Source organism: Onychomys torridus, chromosome X, assembly GCF_903995425.1.
Source record: "Onychomys torridus chromosome X, mOncTor1.1, whole genome shotgun sequence".
In the NCBI taxonomy this organism is placed as follows: domain Eukaryota; kingdom Metazoa; phylum Chordata; class Mammalia; order Rodentia; family Cricetidae; genus Onychomys; species Onychomys torridus.
This window is the reverse complement of record NC_050466.1, coordinates 89,654,246-89,676,448: the sequence shown is the minus strand read 5'-3', so window position 1 is coordinate 89,676,448 and position 22,203 is coordinate 89,654,246. Positions and strand designations below refer to the sequence as shown.

The following is a 22,203-nucleotide window of genomic DNA, read 5'->3' as shown; positions in this document are numbered from 1 at the left end:
GTTAGTTCGCTTTCTGTAATTACTTAGTGAATTGACTGGACTAGTTCATTGTGCTCTTTTGGCCCCATAGTACAATGGCTCAATTTTTACTCCACAGAGGACAGTCTTTGCTTGTGAAAACGTCCTGACCCGTCCTCCTGAAATGAGATGGCGGTGTTTTAGTAGATATTATACCTTTTCTCTAATCTCCCTCCTTTATTTATTCTTTAAGTTTTATTTTTATATTAGTTTTCTGTTGCTTTTCTTACAAAAGCAACATAAAGAAGAAGGGGTTTGTTTTGGTTTACAGTTCCAGGGCAATATGGTTGGTTCATCCTGGCCAGGAAGACATGGTAGCAGGCAGGAATGGCATGTTGGCAGGATCAGAATGCTTGCTGGTTGCATTACATCCACATTTAGGAAGCAGATAGTGAACACAAAGTTGGTTCTGGCTATGATGTATTGAAGTCCACACCCAGTGACTTATTTCCTCCACTTGCTAAAGATTCCACAATCTTCCCAAATAGTGCTACCAGCTAGGGTCTAAGTATTCAAACATGTGACCCTATGGGAAGAATTTCACATTCAAACCACAACATTATGCCCCTGGCCTCCATAGGCTCATGGCCATGTTTTGATGCAAAATATATTCTGTCCAACTTCAGAAGTTTCTATAATCTTTAACAGCCCCAACACTGTTCAAAAGTCCAAAAGTATTTTCTAATAATGGAGGCAATATCTTAGCTGTGACCTTCTGTAAAATAAAAAGATATTATGTTATTCCAGCATACAATGGCACAGAATATACATTTCAATTCCAAAAGGGAATAGCAAGGAAAGATTGCACCAAAGCAAGACCAAAAGCCAGCACAGCAACATCAAATGCTGTAGCTCTATGTCTGGCATTCGGAAGTCATTGTGGAATCATCTCAGCTCCAATGGGCTTAGGTAACCCTGACCCTCTAGCTCTGCTGCCTCTCTCTTCATTCGGCTCTACTTTCTGCAGACAACATTTATTGGTGGACATTTAAGGTTCTGGTTTCTCCAATAGCCAGGGTATCTACTGCAATTTAGTTTTTCTCTTCACATCTTCATGCAGTAGCCTTTCAAGACCTCTTTGCAGGGACTCTGACCCTGGAGCATGTTGCTTGTCCTCAGCAGCTCTCTGGAACTGTGGTGCAAGACTTCATGACCCTCTCAATTTTGCACCTTTAATGCCTGCAAAACTGCTAGCACATGAATGACAGTACCGGATTCTACTTTGACCTTAGAATGAAGTCTGGTCCCCTTGAATCACAGTTGCATCAGCTGTTGTGTGCTAACCCTGGAGAAACACTTCTCAGAACAGTTGCTTTCTAGAACAGGAAACTCCTTTGGCATTGTGAGTTTATGCTTTCTCCTTTTCAGATATATTTGCATTTTCACAGGTTATAGCCTTTAATGGGCGGAGTCTTAACCTCAAGACACCTCCATTGTCTCTGTGCAGAAAAGGAGGTCTCTTTTTAATGGAATTAAACTTTTTAACAATGACAGATGCTTTATCATCTGTATTTTCTTTGTTCACAACATTAAGCTTTTTCATACAACTTCACATTTTAAAATTACCTTTTGTCGGGCGGTGGTGGCGCACGCCTTTAATTCCAGCACTCGGGAGGCAGAGGCAGGCGGATCTCTGTGAGTTCGAGGCCAGCCTGGTCTCCAAAGCAAGTTCCCGGAAAGGTGCAAAGCTACACAGAGAAACCCTGTCTCAAAAAAAAAAACAAAAAACAAACAAACAAACAAAACCCTTTTGTTCCACTTTATCTCTTCTAATATAGATAAAAATGAGAGCAGTGAGCGGTAATTAGGACATATTTTTGATGTTGTCCTGCCTTTACATTCCTCTACCAAACAAGTTAGGCTATAACTTAAATTCATCTTCACTCAAGTTCTTGGGACAAGGGCATAATGCTGCCAGATTATTTGTGTAAATAAAAACTAAATGGCCTCTAGTCCAGTTCTCAAAGAGCCCCTGTCACCCTCTTAAGCCTCATAAGTTGATCTTCCATAGTCCTCATTATCCTATGCTTTCTGGTCTTCCAAACTCCTATTAGAATTGTCCTTTAAGTTCTGCCCAAAGTTCCAAACTCTTAGACATTTCTGGTATAAAACACTCCCAAAGGCCTAAGATTCACATGGTCAGGTTTATCACAGCAACAGCCCCATTTCCCAGTACCAATTTCTCTGTTAGTTTTCTCTTGCTGAGATAAAATACCATGACATGATCAACTTAAATGGAGAAGGGCTTTATTCAGAGAGACACAGTCCACCATGGTAAGTGAGATGTGTCAGTGTTAATTACACCAGGAGAGAATAAGACCACTACCACAATTTTGAGCCAAATTTGAAGCAAGCTTTAATTAAATACTGTCTGGGGGATTGACTCTAGTTAGGTCTATTCCTGGGTTTCCAGAAAATGGGTATTAGTCATATTTTGCAGATACTTATAAAAGGCACACCCACAAGGCCATCGAATTTCCCACCAGGTCCAATCAGGGACAAGCAGATATCTTGATATATTTCCTGCCTGTATACCACCATCACCACACCCAGCCTACACCCAATCAGGGACAAGCATATATCCTGATATATTCCTTCCTGTATACCACTACCACCCCTAGCCCACACCCAATCAGAGACAAGCATATATCCTGATATATTTGCTGCCTGTATACCACCATCATCACGACCAGCCCACTCCCAATCAGGGACAAGCATACATCCTTATATATTCCCTGCCTGTATACCACCATCATCACGCCCAGCCCACACCTAATCAGGGACAAGCATACATCCTGATATATTCCCTGCCTATATACCACCATCACCACACCCAGCCCACACCCAATCAAGGACAAGCATGCTTCCTGATATATTCCCTGCCAATACCTCCCACCTACATGTGATCAAGCACATGTAGTATAGTTGGGCTGAACAAACTTGTTTAGGGGAGTAAAAACAATAGCCTCCAGCATTTACCCTTGATTTTCACTGCAGCAGGCAGGAAGGCAGAGTGGCAGGCACAGGAGAATAAGCTTGTCACATTGCATCCCCTATCAAGAAGCAGACAGTAAACAGGAAGTTTTTACTGATACTTAGTAGGCTTCTGGGAGCAAATAAATGCATCGCCTAGGAAATTTTCTATGACTTTGTGTGATTGCATTTATTTGGTTTTATTGGGAAGAGAGAGGAAAGTTTCTGGGCATGGAACCAGTGCCTCACACATGCTAAGCAAGCTCTGTACTACTGAACTATACCCCTAGCCCTACATGATTATATTTTATAACTTTCACCAGTTATTTTTGGAAGAGTCTATGGAGCTTCTCATACAACTATCCAGGAGAAATATTTTTCTTGTATTCTATATTATTAAAGAAAATGATAATGATCAAGATTTTCTATTAATCGTTTTCTTGGTACAATAAGGAAAAGAACATTTGGAAGTTAGTATTTCTATACTAATGGCAAAGTGTTTGATTTAAAAAATCATTTTCTACTATCTTACTATTAACTATTTTAGTGAATACAATTTGAAATTATATTAATTTGCATAAAGTTATTTTTCATTTAGATTAATTATCTGTTTTTTTATGTATATATAGACCAGATTACTGAGAATGTCACTTGAGCAGACCCAGAAATGCAAAATTGTCTGGAATCTCCTGAAACAAACAGGTACAATGGGAAGTGGGTTTGGTAACACATTTACAAAGGGAGTTTATGCTGAGGATATATTTCAGTATTACAGTGCTTGCCAGGCATGCATGATGCCTGGTTTTAATCCCAGTACCACAAAAAGAAGAGAGTTTATGATCTAAATAATAAAGTCATCAGAAATTTGCACTGTATTTCATAACCAGTAGAATAATTCTTTCAGGTTTTTTATACTTCATGTTAGAATTTTCACTGCTTAGTACAGTGCTTATAGTAAGAATAATACTTACTTTCTAAGAAGTTTAAAAACAAGTCATTATTGCCTAACAATGTTATTACTCTTAGGTCTATAGGTTTCATTCTAATCAAATTTGCCAGTAGACTTCAAATCAAATATTATATACTGCTAAAGTTTGTTATCAAAATTGTTGTAAGCCTTTTGAAGTTATAGAATAGGTTCTTACTGCTTCCTTAGTAGTTATTTCAGAGTTTTTTTTATAGTGTGTCCATCTGTTCATGTTTTAGAATTGTTTTGAGTCAATGGATACTGAGTCAATTATACGCCTTGTCAGATTCTAAGGAGATAATCATGTTTCTCTTTTAAACTACAAGTATACTGAATAATAATAATAGATTTCCTAGAATGAAATCATCATTGATTTTCTGGAATAAAGCCTATTTGATCATGGTGTGTTGTTATTTTAATATGTGGATGAATTATGTTTCATAGGATTTAGAAATAATTGGCCTGTTGTTTTCCTTTTGTGCATATGTGATATCTTTGACAGATTTTAATAAAAAGAGGTGAGCACAAAGATGAACATGAAATACCTGAAATTTAATCTGTTTTTCTTTTTTGTTATTTATTATATTTGTGTTTTAATTTTACACATCAGCCGTGGGTTCCTCTGTCCTCCCCCCTCCCGCCCCTGCCCCTACCTTCCCCCCCCATCCCCTCCCCTCCATTCCCATCTCCTCCAGGGCCAAGACTCCCCTGGGGATTCAATTCAACCTGGTGAATTCAGTCCAGGCAGGTCCAGTCCCCTCCTTCCAGGCTGAGCAAAGTGTCCCTGTATAAGCCCCAGGTTCCAAACAGCCAGCTCATGCACTAAGGACAGATCCTGGTCCCACAGCCTGGATGCCTCCCAAATAGTTCAAGCTATTCAATTGTCTCACTTATCCAGAAGGCCTGATCCAGCTGGGGGCTCCAGTCTTTGGTTCATAATTCATGTGATCTATGACAGCCATTTAATTAAATAAAAACAAGAAAAGTCAAGATCAAAAAGACATAAATAACAAACCTACTATAGAAGATTTCATAAAAACCTAATGATGCCTGAAAGCATGTGTACTTCTTTCAGTATTTACAAAACTAGTGACAAAAATCTGAATATATTAAAAGACATATAAGTAAAATAAAAATTATCTGGTAAAACAAAAAGTAGGAGTTAATAACTGAATCAGAAAAAAAAATACTACCTGAGTATTTTTAAAAACAAAATTAAAGAGTATCCTGAAGAGGATGATGATGAAGATATAGATAGGAAAGAAGATATAGGTGAAGGTAGCAGTGAAAAAGAAGACTTTAAGCTGGGCAGTGGTGGTGCATGCCTTTAATCCCAGCATTTGGGAGGCAGAGGCAGGCGGATCTCTGTGAGTTTGAGGCCAGCCTGGGCTACAGAGTGAGTTCCAGGAAAGGCGCAAAGCTACACAGGGAAACCCTGTCTTGAAAAACAAAGAAAACAAAAAAAGAAGATTTTAGATGCCATGCAGAAGTTGATGAAGATAAAATGGAGGGAAAGAAAGTAGGAAAGTAGAAAAAGGAAGCAAGAAACAGATGTTTCATTTAATTGTTTGATTAAGACTCATAATACCTGAAGGATCAAAAACTGTTCAGTACCAGTGGGAGTTTTCAAGGATTGTTTTAAAAATAGGACAGGACACTTACCTAGCTAAAGAGCCAAAGAATAGTTCCAGTGACATTCTATCTACCTTTGAGTCCCTGTGGGTAATCTATCGCTTAACTTGGGGGTCTTCATCCCAAGAAAATTATGAGTATTGTTAGGATTTAAATATAAGGTTTTTTAAAGACTCTTGCTGTAGGATGGATAGCTGTGATTTCTCAGTTGAGTTACCATAGATACCAATTATTTTGAGGGGAAAAAAAGAAAGAAAATACCTCATACTAGAATCTAAAAGGCAGGAGCAATGCTTAGGAGCAAAATACATAGTCTTTCATTTGTATTTTTTTTTTGAGCTGAGGATCGAACCCAGGGCCTGCACTTGCTAGGCGAGCACTCAACCACTGAGCTAAATCCCCAACCCCGCAAAATACATAGTCTTAATTATTTTAATTAACCAAAGTGTGTCAGAATGCTAGTTGTCCCTCCAAAATCCTATCTTCTATCCAGGAATACAACTAGACGATAGATAGATAGATAGATAGATAGATAGATAGATAGATAGATAGATCGATCTAAGTATCTATAGTCTGAGTGTATGTGAATTTACACACACACACACACACACACACACACACACACACAGCTATATACATATATGCAAGGGATGGAGATAGAGCTCAGGGTAAAGTATACCTAACATGTGAGGCCCTGTGCTTGATCCCTAACCCTACAAAAAAGTGCATATATAGTCATACATCATTCATAGTTTAACAATGTAGTAGTTGTAGAGACCCACAGAGGTTTCCTAGTGAGAACTTACTCAGGGTCCAAGAATCTGAGCTTGCTTTACCCAGCAGGGCTGCATAAGGGGATGATTTGACCATGGATATGGGTACCAGGTGTTTGAAAGGGTCTACATGTGGCTGTGTGGTGTGCTTTGATCTAGCAAGGGGGAGCTCTTTTGCCCTGCCCCTTGGCATTGTTATAAAAAGCCCTTTTGAAGAGGCAGAAGGGGCCATTGGGTTTTGATCCAGGTCCTCCCAAAGCTATCCTGTGTTTCTGTCTTTCTTCTCATTTCTATCTTTCTATCTAAAAGTTTCTTATCCCTCTCTCCTCCTCATAGGAACCCTTTAAAAGGTGGGAACTGGCCTCCTACAAGTAGTTAAAATGGATTGAGTATACAACAGTGATCCCCATAAACTTATGTTGCCTAGTGGCATCATAGCTCTCTTGTATGAATATACTATATGGTATTTGCATAATGGTTCTTTTCTCCCCATCATTAAGTGATCTGTGGCTCTTTGATGTGTATGTATTTATATGCATGTATATGCTTACATATACAGTTACTAGGGAACTTCAAAGGAATACCATGCTGAAATACTACTAAACACATATTTAAGTGACCAAATCCAAAACAAAGCATGGCATATCAGGTTGAGGTAGGACTAAGCTCTTACCCTCATATTAAGGCTTGGTAAGGCAACCTAGTATGAGGAATAGGTTCCCCAAAGCCTTCCAAAGCATCAGGAACAGGTACCACTCCCACTGCTAAGAGTGCCACAAGTAGACCAAGCTACACAACTATCACATGTGTGTAGAGGGCCTCGATCAGTCCCATATGGGCTCCTTAGCTGTTGGTTCAGTGTCTGTGAGCTCCAATGAGCTCAGGTTAGTTGTCTCTTTGGGTTCTCTTGTGATGACCTTGACTCCCAAATCCCCTATCCCCCCCCTATGATCCTTCCTCTCTCCAACAGGTTGCCCAGAGCCCAGCCCAGTGATTGGCTGTGAATCTCTGTATCTGTTTCCATTAGTTATTGGCCAAAACCTCTCTGATGACAATTAGGGTAGTCACTAATTTGATTATAGGAGATGGCCAGTTCAGGCTGCCTATCCACTATTTCTAGGAGTCTTAGCTGGGGTCATCCTTGTGGATTCATGGGAGTTTCCCTGGCACCAGGTTTCTCCCTAACCCCTCATCGCCACCAAAAGACATTTAAGGAATTGGTCAACATCCTTAGTCATCAGAGAAATACAAATCAAAATGACTCTGAGATACCATTTTACACCTATCAGAATGGCTATGATCAAAAACAATGATGACAGTTTATGTTGGAAAGGATGTGGAGGAAGGGGAACTCTCCTCCACTGTTGGTGGGAATGCAAACTTGTAAACCCACTTTGAAAATCAATATGGTGTTTTCTCAGAAAATTGGGAATCGACCTACCTGAAGAACTAGATATACCACTCTTAGGGATATACTCAAAGGATGCTTTACCATACCACAAGGACACTTTCTCAGCTATGTTAATAGCAGCTTTATTTGTAATAACCAGAAATTGGAAACAACCTAGATGCCCATCAACCAAAGAAAGGCTAAAGAAAATGTGGTACATTTATACAATGGGTCATCTGATATTTCTATATCTAATTTTTTAAGAACTACCAAACTGTTTTCCACAGCAGCTGTGCCATTTTATATTCCTACCAATAAAGCATCTCAATTTCAATTCTTCACAATATTATGCTTGTTTAAAATTTATAGCCATTTATAGTTTTCTTTGTGTTTTCTAACAGCTAATGATGTTGAACATATTTCTATATATTTATTGATCATTTGTGTCATCTTTGCAGAGGAATACTAACCCTAGTGTCAAATATGTGATTTGCAAATGTTTTGTCCTATTTTGCCTTTTGTTCTTTTGATAATGTCCTTTGATACATGAAAGTTATTTTTTATGTACAACTTTTCTGGCTTTCCTTTTTTGCTTGTGCTTTGCGTGTTACATCTAATAATACATAGCCAAGTCTAAAGACATAATATTTGCCCCTTTGGGGGATGGAGAGATAGCCTAGCAGTTAAGAGTGTATGCTGTTCTTGCAGAGGACCTGAGTTAAGTACCCAGCACCCACATTAGGTGGCTCTCGGCTTCCTTTAATTCCAGTTGCAACGAATCTGACACACTCCTCTGACCTCTACAGGCACCTGCACTCATCTGTCCATAACCCACACAGATATACATGTATACATGTAATTAAACATAAAACATGAAATCTAATAAAAAGAAAAATATTTGCCACTTTTTAATAATCATTTTTATAATATTAGCTTTTAAAATTATGATATCAATCCATTTCTAGTTATATTTTTATACTTAGTGGTAATAGTAGATATAAGATTTCATTCTTTCATCTGTGAAAATCCAGTTGCCTTAGCATCATTTGATGAAGGGATTATTCTTCCTCCCATGTAATGGTCTTGATACCTTTTTTTGTTGAAATCAACTGGTCATACATGATGAATGAGCTTATTTATTGACTCTTAATTCTATTCTACCACTGTATGTGTATAAACCTTATACCATTATCACATTGTTTTGATTACTGTAGGCTTATGACATTTTTGAAATAAGAAAGTATTAATACTATAACTTTGTTGTATTTTTCCTTCTAGATTTCTTTTGGTATTTGGGGGAGGGTTTTTAAAATTCCATGTTAATGTGAAAATTGACTTTTCCAATACTGAGAGGTAAAACAGTCTTCAAATTTTAGTAGGAATTTCCTAGGGCATGAATATATTTATGGTCTAAGGTCTTCTAGCCCATGAATGTGTGGGGCTTTATTTATTTAAGTCTTTTTTATATATTTCATAAGTGTTTGTTATTACTATGTAGGTCTTTCAACTCCTTGATCATTTTATTTCTTTGCAGCTATTGTAAGTTGAATTATTTTATTTCCTTTTTAGATTGTTCATCACTGGTATATAGAAATACAACTGATTTTGTCATCTTTTTAGTATTTTTATCAGCAAATATTAATTATGTACAGTAAAGGGTTTCATGTCTATATAAATTCCCATGCATATATTTAATGTATTTGTAGCATTCACTCCAAATTATCCTTTCTTATTCTCTTCTGTCACTCTCTTCTTCCCAACTAGTCCCCTTATACTTTCCTCCCTTTGTGTGTGTGTGATTTAATGAACTTTGTTAGGGTTTCTCACTGAAGTTTTAATGAGCATTTATTTATAGGAGCATGAGACACCTTACTTGTATCTGTACCACTGAAGAAAATGTCTCCCAGGACATATTCTGGGAGATACTATCTTATACATATGCAATAGGGCAGTTGTACACAGGAAATCTCAACAATATGACTGCCTGAAAAAAAAGGACCTAAAAAATGACAACACCAATGTGTAGACAAGTTTATAAATGGTCTTATTAAATAAAAAACGCAGAGCCAGAAATTTGGATTAAAGCCATAGAGAGATCAGGGAAATATGGAAAGCCACCAGCTGACCTCACCGCATCAACTCCACAGCTTCCTAAGAGTGTGACTTCCTATCTACCCAGGCTTATATTCCTTACTTTTGTGCCCTCTCATTGGCTCTTAGCCCAGCTACCTCACTTCCTCTTCCTACATAGCTCTGTCACTGTCTGTCTGTCTGTAAAAACTTGCAGGTCTCTATGGTTGGTACTGGGATTAAAGGTGTGTGTCACACATGCTTAGCTCTGTTCCCTAGTATGGTCTTGAACACACAGAGATCCTGTTTGCTAAGGAATTAAGGGCTTGTGCTACCTGACTTCTTTTTTTACTTAAAAAAGCTGGCCTTTTCTCCCTGATCTCCAGGCAAGCTTTATTTATTCAAGCACAAATAAAATATCACCACATTTCCCCTTTTTGTCTAATAAAAAATTTAAAAAGTTATAACTAATATAAGAAAAACTATGTACAATAAGTACAATAACTATATACAATATATATAAGTAATAAATACATCAATAATGTCTAGTCCATTTGCTTTTGACAAATTCAGAGAAAATATTCCATTATCTATCCTATTTTGGTGAGTCCAAAATGTACCTAATTCATCTTCTATCTTTACTTATATTACCAACAGAAAACTATCTTATGATAGCTTTCAAATTTACACTCTTAACACCTCTTAGTGAGTTTCTTTTCTGAATTTCTTAACAAGGAAAACTGTAACTATAACTATCTAATATTCAACTCCCTCAGAGTCTCAAGAAGGAAATAATATTACCTAGTAAAACAGGAAGTGCAAACAAGTGACTTCTAAACAATGAGTTATGACAGAAACAGCCAGTGGCCTACTGGCTGACGATGGATGCCCCAAAGTTGCAGAGGTGACTGTCCAGGCAGGCAGCTGTCTCTGTCATTTCTAGATTTTTGGAAGTTGTTTACAATGCATTTCCTGTTTACTTAGGTAAAATTATATTCTTCTGGGGTCTTTGATGTACTTGAAGACTAGATAGTTATAATTTTCCTTGGTTATGATAAAAGCTAAGTTAGATATGAAAACTTAGATTCACATAAAATATTTTCTTTAAATTGGCCAAATACAAATAGGCTAGATATTATAACTATAATTCATACTTGGTAACTGTTTTGTTATATGTAATTTTACTACATTAAAGTTAAAACTTTCCTTTTTGATTAGACAGAAAAGGGGAAATGCTATAGCCCTTGTACACTGGTTTAATAAAACTGATTGGCCAGTAGCCAGGCAGGAAGTATAGGCAGGGCAAGCAGACAAGGAGAATTCTGGGAAGAAGGGCTGAGTCAGGAGTCACCAGCCAGACACAGAGGAAGCAAGATTACAAGGCAGAACTGAGAAAGGGTACCAAGCCACATAGCTAAACATAAATAAAAATTATAGGTTAATTTAAGTGTGAGATCTAGTCAGTAATAATCCTGAGCTAATAGCAGTTTTTCCATTATTGCACCAGTGCAGACTCCACATTATTGCCAGATTGGTTGGGAGTGTAACATTCAGGGTACAAAGCTGAGTAACATTCTTAATGATAATTCTTCCCCTGCATATTTCCTAGTACTTTCTGGCACTATGAGATGTAGCCATCAGGGAGGAAGCTTCAAGACCAGTTCCAGCTGCATTTCTGCATCCTGGAAACAAGGCACATGATGTCTTCAATAGGGTTTTACCATCTGGTTCTGATGAACAACCAACAACAATGGTAATTGCTTCTCTTATTCGGGGCTTGTAGAAATCTCTGAACAATACCTGGTAGTATGATAGCCCACTTCTGACACTGATGTTTTCATTTAATAGCCCCTGGCTTCTGAGATCAGCTTTATAAATCCACTCAGGATAACTCTGATCATTTTTAATTTAAAATTTTTATTTTCGAGAATTTTGTATGTGAGTACAGTGGTTACGTTATTTCTACCCCTTCCTCTCTCCCATTCAGCTCCTCCTGTGCCCCCTCATCAAATTCATGATCTCTTCTTTAATTACTGTTATGCACACACATCTGTACAACCTATTGAGTCCATTTAGTGTTGATCATCTGTGCATGTGTTTAGAGTTGGCCACTTAGGATTGGACAATCTATCAGGAGTATTTTTTAATTAGCTTACCAAGTGTCAGGCTTTCTCTCTCTCTCTCTCTCTCTCTCTCTCTCTCTCTCTCTCTCTCTCTCTCTCTCCATCTGACATTTCATATAGTTTTTGTTTTAGTTTTGGTTAACCCTCCTGTTCTCCATCTCTCTGTTCCCTCCCCCAGCCCTTTAACCCTTTCCACTCTCAGTATTTACCCTTGCATTTTCAGATTGAATGTGTTCTTTTACTCTCCTCCACCCTTAAAGCCTTTTTTTTTCTAGTCTCCTGCCCTCTACACATACTGCCTCAGGAGCAAACGTCCTTTTTTCTTGAGAAAGACAAGCACATACTTATTTTTAATTATTGTAGATAATATAATTTCACCTATTTATTGCTGTTTATTGGGGAGAGAATTTGCTGCTGCTATTCTGGTGTGGTTTTCTTTCTTCTTTGAAACAGACTCACTATGTATCCTAGGCTGGCCTTCACTTTGTGATCTTCTGCTTCTTGAGTGCTGGAATTCCAGGCATAAGCTAACAACCACTTGTTTTATGTTTAACCTTAATTCAAAATTTCAAGTTCAAAGGAACATTTGAAGGCTACAGTTTATATGCACAGACGTAGCAAACTAGCAGAGATTATGTGTACCACACTTTCTGTCTTTGCAAGCCTCCTCCCCTTGGTTTTCTCACTTTCTAGGGTCTCACTTTGGCCCATTTGCTTGTCTCACACTTCTGATCTTGTTACTGTCTCCTAAGTGCTGGGATTATAGCCATGCACCACCACACCTACCTGCCGCATTAACATGGTCCAATTAATCATATTGCTGTTTTAAAAATGAAAATAATAGTATATAAACTTAAAACTATAATGAGAAATCAAAATGAAAATACTCTATTTCACTTAAGAATTGTGTAGATATCCAATTATCATATATTAATTAACCAACTTCAATATTAATCCAGTGTTTTAAATTAACTAAATATCTTTGAAATAATCTAAATATGACATACTACAAAAAAGATATTGATGAAGCAAAGTTTGTCAAAATAATGAGTCAGCTTTAGGGTGATTTATATTTTCATTGTCTAAAATACTATATACAAACATTCTTAAATTACCATGTCCATTTATATTCAGGAAAAATAGGAATGAGCAAAATAAAACATATGTTTTATACTATACAAAAGTAAACAAAGGGATGTAGCTTTTTTGTTTTGTTATTTGAGACAGGATCTTGCTATGTAGCCCTGGAACTTTATGTAAAACATACTGAATTCAAACTCATAGAGAATGAGACTCAGTGACCAGCCAGCCTAATTGGTAAGCTTTGGGTTAGTGGGAGACCCTGCCTCAAAAGGAAGTAGATAGATGACATCCACGGTTGCTTTCAGGCCACTACATATACACATCTGTGCATTTACAGACACACATGCATGCACGTGTGCATGTGTGCGTGCACACACACACACACACAAGTTTCTAAGGGAGGAGATTTTTTTTGCAAAAATGTCTTTAGTATATTTAGTATTGAAAATTTGGCTTTTTCCCCTTAATATTTTAAGAATTTATATAAGCATATATGTCTATAAACCAATTGGAACAGAAGACTTTTATTTAGAAGACGTTTATAGTCTAATTTATCAGTATCCTCCAGAGATAAGAAAATATTTTCCACATTCAAAATGGAATGTCAAGGCTTCTCTCAATTATAGACACACAAACACAGAAATATAAAGATCTTATTAATTTAGATCCACAATTTCAGCTTCATATGATGAGTTATACAGAAACTTATCAGATATCAAAGTTATTCTCTTTTTCTATTAGCATGAAATTCTTAATTTGAGCTCAAAATGGATAGAGAAAAAGGACAAATTAAACTGTTGTTTCTAACTCATCAGAGACTAGATAGTCCATTAATCCAGTTCCAAGATCACCAAAAGATCAAAGCATAAAAATACATTCCCAGTCATCTGTGCTATAAAGAGAGAATAATTTATTATTATTCATACAAAAACTAGAAACTAAAACAAAACATACACTCAATAGAAAAAAAAATGTAAAGAGAGATTCAGCAAAGTTCTTTTACCACTTGGGATTCAGTCTGGGAGCCAAGAAAAGATAAACTTCAATGTGTTATTTCTCCCTCAGTACAATTAACCTAGTTCTGTTAAGTGTATCCATTTGAACATTATAGTCAATAGTTCTGAAATGTAATGATTCTCTTATAATTACAAAATGAACATGGTCAAAGAGTTTATTTAATGCATTGATTAATGAGAGACATGAGAAGTTTATATAACCCATTTCACTATGGCTGTTCCATTGTTGTATTCTAGAAGTAGAAAACTTGTTTGTTTCTTTTTCTTTTTTTTTCTTTTTTTAAAGCAGGATCTCATGTAGTCTGGGGTAGCATCAAACTCACTATATAGCTAACCTTGAACTCCTGATCCTCCTGCCTCTATCACCCCTGTGCAGGGATTATAAGATTATATCATTGTACTCAGCTAATTTGTTTAGTGCTAGTATAAATTTACCCAGGATGAATCGTGCCTTACTATCACTCATCCCATTCAGGTGACACTGGATGCTGGACTGGATTAATACTGGAACAATTAAAATTTGGAGGCTAATTGGGATAGAATAAATGCACTGTGCATGTAGGAACGACAAGAGTTTGGGAGGGGGCAAAGTGTATAATGCTGCAGATGTTCCTAAATTCATGTTGACATTTAATTACTGAGAATATTGGTAGGTAGAAACTTTGAAAGATGTCACGTGTGTCCTCCACCATGTTACCCTAGAGGCTCCCATAAGATGCAGACTTTCAATCTTGGACTAGGCTTCAGAACTGTGAGAAATACATTTCTTTAGTTTATATATTATCTTGTCAGTGCTGTTCTGTCACAGCAGGAAAAAGACTGAGACATTGATTTTGTTCAACTTTGTATATTTAGTGTCTAGCATATTATATACCTCTGTTTAATGCATAGGTGAACATACATATGAATGTGTATCTGAATGTATATATCACATATGAATTCATAGGAAATAGTAAATATATTTACTATACATTTGTAGCAAATACATAATATAATATATAAAATATGTTATATTTATTATAAAATATAATGAATATATTTACTATATAGAAAACTATATTTACTACATCTTGGAATAGGAATTAAGTATCTTAGTTATATTTCTATTGCTATGATAAAAAAAACCATGACCAAAAGCAACTTGGGGAGGAAACATTTTATCTCATCTTATAATTCTCAGCTCATACTTAGTCACCGAGGGAAATCAGGGTAGGAACTCAAGGCGGGAATCTGGAGGCAGGAACTGAAGCAGAGACCATGGAGGAATGCTGCCTACTGACTTGCTCCCCATGGCTTATTCAGTCTGTTTTCTTATACAACTCAGAACTACCTGGACAGGGGTGACACCCACTCAGTGGGCTGGGCCTGTCCACATCAATCATCATTAGAAATGTACCACAGGCTTACCCATAGGCCAATCAGGTGGAGGCATTTTCAGTTGAGATTCCCTCTTCCCAGATGACCCTAGCTTGTGTTGACATTAAAACTAGTTAGTACACCATTAAAAGACTTTTTAACTTTCTTTCTCCCTCTTTCTTCCTTCCTTCCTTCCTTCCTTTCGTTCTTTCTTTCTCTCTCTCTTTCTTTCTCTCTCTCTCTCTCTCTCTCTCTCTCTCCCCCTTCCTTCCTTCCTTCCTTCCTTTCTTCCTTTCTTCCCTTCCTCCCTCCCCCCTTCCTTCCTTTTTTCTTCTTCTTTTTGGTTTTTTTGAGATAGTATTTCTCTGTGTAGTCCTGGCTATCCTAGAATTCTCTCTGTTAACCAAACTGGCTTCAAACTAAGAGATCTGCCTATCTCTACCTGCTGAGTGCTGGGATTAAAGGTATGCACCATCATGCCTGGCCAACTTTTACTTTTTATTAAATATATGTATTTGGATTTTTCAGCAACCATATACTGCCTTTATAATTAAAATACATATTCAGGAAAATGGTTATGGCTTGTTAAAAGTTTATATTACTTAAAATTTGTGTGATTCTTTTCTTTTCTAGTTTTTCAAAACAGGGTTTGTCTGTGTATCCTTGGCTGTCCTGGAACTCACTCTGTAGACAAGGCTGGCCTCCAACTCAGAGATCTGCCTGTTTCTGCCTCCTGAGTGCTGGGAATAAAGGCATGCACCACCACCGACTGGCACAAGATTGTGCATTTCTAATGAAATAATAACATAAATTATGAGCGTAGTATATGAGTAGTGTGAATAAATCATTAATCTCCTAACTGTAAATAGATAAATTTTTTAAAATTGCAAAGTTGGTAAATCTTAAACTCTTGAACAAAAATAGAAAACGTCATCTTTCAAAAAGTCAGTTATTTACAAACTGTATAAACAGTGAATAAAATAGGCTTTTACAAAAGGATTAATCCTGACATGCTGTAATATTAGTAATCTTAAGACATCGACTAACTTCATTAATTTTGCAGAGGCTAATTCCTAAGAACAAATAGATATGAGAACATGGAAATGTATGGATGTATCTGTCCCTAAGAAAGTTTGGCTATGTCCTCACATAGTAGAAAGTGTCCAAAGGACAAGAAAGCATAATAATAAAACCTAAGATCCTTACCATGACCCACAAGGCCATAGATAATTTGGACCTCTTCTCCTATGACTTTACTTAATGGCTCAGTTCTCCAATTCTCCAAGACTTTACTGCTTCTTGAACTTTATATTTTCTTTTCTCTTACCTAGAGAAAGCCTCTTGTTGTGGGTAGTCACCATAGCCTGCTCCCCAACTTACCCAAGTGCCACCTCCCTCAGAGACCACATCCTTTATAACAGCAACTTTCATTACTATATACATCCTAAAACTACACTTTATCTTTATAATACACATCTACTTGACATTATATTAGATGTTGTTTATTGACTTCTTAGCTAGAATGTAAATTCTGTACAGGCAGAATACATGTGTTGCTCATACTTTATACTTATTTATTAAATGAAATGCTGTATACTTATTTATTAAATGAAATGCTGCTACAGTTTAAATTCTGTCATTAGAGCCATTCATTTGAATGGCATAGTGCTTTAATGTGTAAGAGTCCCCCATGCAAAGATTCTAAGATAATTGTAACAATTAGCTTCCACCTATAGAGAAGAACATTTAGAAAGCCACTTAAAGGAGGTTGACCTTGGAATATAGGTTAGAAAGAAGAAGCCCAGATTTCTAATAAAAGAAAGGAGACTTTAAAAGGAAGTTAGGGTTGTACCCAAAATTTCTTTCTAACTAAAGAGATCTCACAGTTTTGGAATCTCTTTCTAGCTGTGAAAAAGAGACATCCTCTTCATAGTCTCCTTTAAAGAATATCACTTCTGGATATTGCTAGAGCATCCTTGGAATTAGACTTTCTTAAAAAGAATCCTGGAATGTTGGGGCTACAGAATAATATTAGTTATTGAATTCTTAAAGTTGTTTATTTTGTTACATGAGTAAAATTATCATTATAAAACCATAACATAGAGAAAAGACTTTGATTTTTTCATAGGATTTCATTTATCTCTAGTGATAAAGTTTTGACTTTGGCATAAAGTAACAACAGTTCATTACAGAAAGTCTTAGTGGTTAAGACAAACAAGACACACTGCTGGAGAGCTTTAGAGCAAAGTCTAGCATTGATCTTCTGCTAGCAGAAATACACTTCAGCTGGCAGAGCAGAGGAGTGTGTGTGTGTGTGTGTGTGTGTGTGTGTGTGTGTGTATCACATATTTATATACTATGGGCTTCTAAACCATAACTAGAAAGGTTATTCTAGTTTCTTTAAATACCATAGATGACAGATACCATTTAAAAAGAATTATGTTGGATTTACGGGGGGGTGGGGGATGTCTATTCAGTTAATACTACAAAACTCAGATTACATGTATATCCCTTCAGCAGGCAGTCTTTGCTTGATTGTTCTATTGATTTAATAAGTACTAATCAATCATGGGTTACTTTTGTTGTAGAAATTAGTTCTCAATGGCTAAGAAATATTTAAAGATTGTTTTCAGATTCCCAAGAGAAAAGGCAATTGTAGTTAATATTTATGTATGTTAAACAAACATTTGGATTTTCTAAAGTATATTCTAGGTCAGGACTTTGGCCACAGAAATAAAAACATGAGTTTCAGAGTTTTCCTTTTAAAGGAAATTAGATAATTAGCTGGAGTACTGTGTTCATATATGTCCCCTCAAAACCAATCTGTTAAAAGCTTGATCCTCATCTTGATACTATTAAGAGGTAGTGGAACCTTTAAGAAGTGGGGCCTAGTAAATAAAAGGAAGTCAAGTCATCAAGAGCATGCCTTTGATGAGGATATTTGGACCAAGGCCCTTCTTTTCACTCTTTCTCTCTCTTTTGCTTTTTGATACCATGAAATGAGTCTATACTAGGCTTTCCTGCTGTGGTATACTGTGCCATCACAGGACCAAAGCAATGGGACAAATAACTTCTCATAGACAGAAACCCATAATTGTGAAGCAAAATAAACATTTCATGATTTAAGTTGATTATCTTGGGTATTTTGTTACAGGAAGAGAAAACTAACACATCGAGATACCCAAATATCTGTGGTAGAAGTTATCTAAATGTCTTCTATTTGGCAGCATTTGGTTTTAATTATGCCTCACAGGCTTCATAAACCTACTTTAACAACACAAAATAAAGCCCTAATGGCAGTAGGTAGAGGTAAAGCAGAGGAGTCACTGAAGGTTTGAGAGATGGTGACAACTATCATTTCTTCTTCTTAATGGCTGACTTAATTAAGAATGTTATTCAAGTTTCTATAGTCCTAGCATATATCTCATTGCAACTTACCTTTATAAATGCACAGATGTAAATCAAGAATTTTTCCCATACAATTACCTTATCATGGTATCTCCTGATCAAAGTATGTACTGTAGTTTATCTATAAACATTCATTACTTATTTGTGCAAGATTTTCCAAACTCTAAACCTCAATTAACCCCTATTGAGACATATATATATAATAATACACTTATTAACCATAGAATGTACACTATCTCTGAGAAATTTTGTAACATTTGCCAAAATGGATTTTATACTATTCTAAAACCAAGTCTCAAATTTCAAACAATTGAAACCATATAAAGTATGTTGCCTCAATGAAATGATATAAAACAAAAAAGCCACAACAGAAAAACAAGATAAAATCCACTGTTAGAAACCTTAAACAATTCTGAATAGCTCAAGTAAAGAAAAAAATCACAGTGAAACCTATAGAATATATTGAACCTAAAATATAAAAATGTCTTGAGATTCAAAGGCTAGAGTGTAAACCTGCTAGCTCAGAGAGTTTGAGTAGCACCTAGCTAACCTTGTCTCCTTGCTGGTGTCTCCCAAAGAGCCTGTCCTTCTACTCTGCCAAAACAGAAAAAGTCTCACCACTCAAAACCCCTCCCTACTACTTCTGTTGTATCTCTTTATCTCTTCCAGATGCCCTCTGATGCTCTGTCAACTAGTTGCTAACTCAGACTCCTGACCCAATGTTAATTTTTGTTTAATTAATACAAATGAAAACTTGGGGTTCACAGTGTGATTAAATATCCCCCAACATTTCCCCTTTGTGGTCTAAAGAAAAAGAAAAAGTTTTAACTCTAACACAGTAAAACTATATACAGTAAGAACAATTATCAAATAAGGATTACATTCAGAATGTCCAGTCAATATGTATTTGGCAAATTCAGAGAAACTTCTCTATTATCTATCCTATCTTGGTGAGTCCAAAGTTTGGTACCTAATTCTCTTTCTATCCTAACTTGTATTGCCAACCCAAACTATCTTTTTAGACCTCGAAAACATTTTCTTAGATAAACAATTTAAGCTTTTATGTCTCTCAGTCTTACACACTTTATGCCTCTTTTGTGGGTTTCTTTTCTGAATTTTGTAACACAGAAAACTATAACTATAACTGTCTCATCTTCAACTCTATCAGAGATCCAAGAAGGATATAATGTTACCTGTGTAAACAAGAAGTGCAGAGCAAGCAACTTCTAAAACTATAGAAATGACAGAAACAGCTAGCTGCCTGGACAGTTACCCAAGGTTCATTTGCAATGTTGGGGCATTCACCTTCAGCCTATGGGTCTAGAATATCTGACAGACTTTTCTGTGAAGAGGGAAATTTTGAAGGACTGTCCTGCCTTGCCTTGGCAAAGTTTGTCAGTTGCTTTCTTTTGTGTCATGTTTTGTCCAGTTTGGACAGCATATTGTCAGCAATGGAAGGAAGGGCAGTTTCTTGCCCAATGGCTAACTTTGCCACAATAAAAACAGACTCCATATGCAGGTTCTTTGATGCCCACCATCCTTTTTTGAAGTATATTGTGTCTCACTGTCATGAAAAGCCTTAAGTTATTAAAACATTTTAAATGCCATATCCTGTAGGTCTTTGAAGTGCTTTAAGACCATCTATTTAAAATATTAAATTAAATATATTAAAATATCTCTGTATGACCTTGAAAAATATACCTGTATTTCCTTTTTTTTTTTTTTTTTTTTTTTTTTTTTTTTTTTTTTGTTTTTCGAGGCAGGGTTTCTCTGTTCTCTGTATCTTTGCGCCTTTCCTGGAACTCACTCGGTTGCCCAGGCTGGCCTCAAACTCATAGAGATCCACCTGGCTCTGCCTCCCGAGTGCTGGGATTAAAGGCGTGCGCCACCACCGCTGGCTTGTATTTCTTAAGTATACATTATAATTTTAAATGAGCTGCATAGGTACAATACCTTAAACAAGAGTAGAAACATATACATATACATTATAACAAAAATAACCTTAAATTTGTATCAACATACAAAAATCCATACTAATGTAAAATATTAGTTGCTTTTTAGTTTATAGTAGATTCAATAATCTACCCTTTTATCCTATCCTTTCCAGTTTTTCTTGATCCATCTCATAACATGTGTAGTAATTGTATGATTCCTATTAGTTATTCCCAAAAACCACCGTATGGTATTTTCTATTTTGTATGTTTGTTATCTATTTCAGTTTTCTGCCACTGTCATTGTTACAGTCTTTCTTCTTTCTTCTTGAGACAATCCCAGAACTGGTGATGTTGTTACAGCCCCCTAAGTGTTAGGATTATAAGCATGTCCCATCATGCCATTCTCTACTTCCTTTGGGTTTAATAAGGTGGAGAGGACTGAGGAACATAGTAACAACCTCTAGCCTCCACATGTATGCACCCACCAATGCAAATACATCTGCACACGTACACACATATACATGTGTACATACAAAAAGCACTTAATAAATGTGGTTTTGATAACTTTATACCAATAAATCTGACCATAGACAAAATGAATAAATTCCTTGAAAACTCTATTCTTTTTTCCTGATAAGTGCATCAGAATTGGCCCAAAGAGAAAGAATATGAATGAGCCAGTTTCAAATATTTCAAATAGTTCTGCACCTGTTAAAGAAATGGAATCTTAAATAACTTTACATAAAGGAAATTATTTCATTAGTATAGTCTTCCAAATATATTAAGAAGTAATGGCAATTTTGTACAAATATCTCTTACTCAGCCCCAGACAAAGAACTACAGACAACCAATGACTGCTGGGAGGAGAGGTAGCCTCTCCCAGGGATGAGCCACCTTATTGGTTATCCAGTGCAGAGTAGTCATCCCTGAAACTATATACTCATAAACAAAAATGGACTCAGTGATATGTGTGTTTGTGCATACATACATGCATATATATGTAACAATCATAATCAAAGAAAAAAGCTATCAATCTGAGAATGCAGGGAGGACATGGGAGGGGTTTAGGGAGGGTAGCGGAAGAGGGAGGAAAGAGAGGGGGAGAAAGTGATTTAATTCCATTTCAATATGAAACATATGAAAAATAGATAAGTAACACATTGATCTTAGGATACCATGACCCTGATATCAAAATCAGAAAAGAGTATCCATCACAAACACAAAACAAACAAAAAACACACCACAGGTCCTTATTTTGAGTGAGGTCCTTATCTTGAATAATAAGTGCAGACATCCTAAATTTCTTTAATAAATTTAATCCAGTGATATACAAACAATAGTTTATGACCAATTTGGTATTTAGTTTAAGAATACAGCAATGCGCCGGGTGGTGGTGGCACATGCCTGTAATCCCAGCACTCGGGAGGCAGAGGCAGGTGGATCTCTGTGAGTTTGAGGCC

At 36.4% G+C, this 22,203-nt stretch overlaps 1 protein-coding gene across 1 annotated transcript in view; it reads left to right on the top strand.

The window, feature by feature from the left end:
* Tex11 (testis expressed 11) overlaps window positions 1–22,203 on the top strand; it is a 301,157-nt gene that overhangs the window by 235,891 nt on the left and 43,063 nt on the right. Inside the window, exon 24 of the mRNA XM_036174947.1 lies at window positions 3,621–3,693. Coding sequence (XP_036030840.1) covers window positions 3,621–3,693 — 73 coding nt within the window. The remainder of the gene's footprint in view (window positions 1–3,620; window positions 3,694–22,203) is intronic.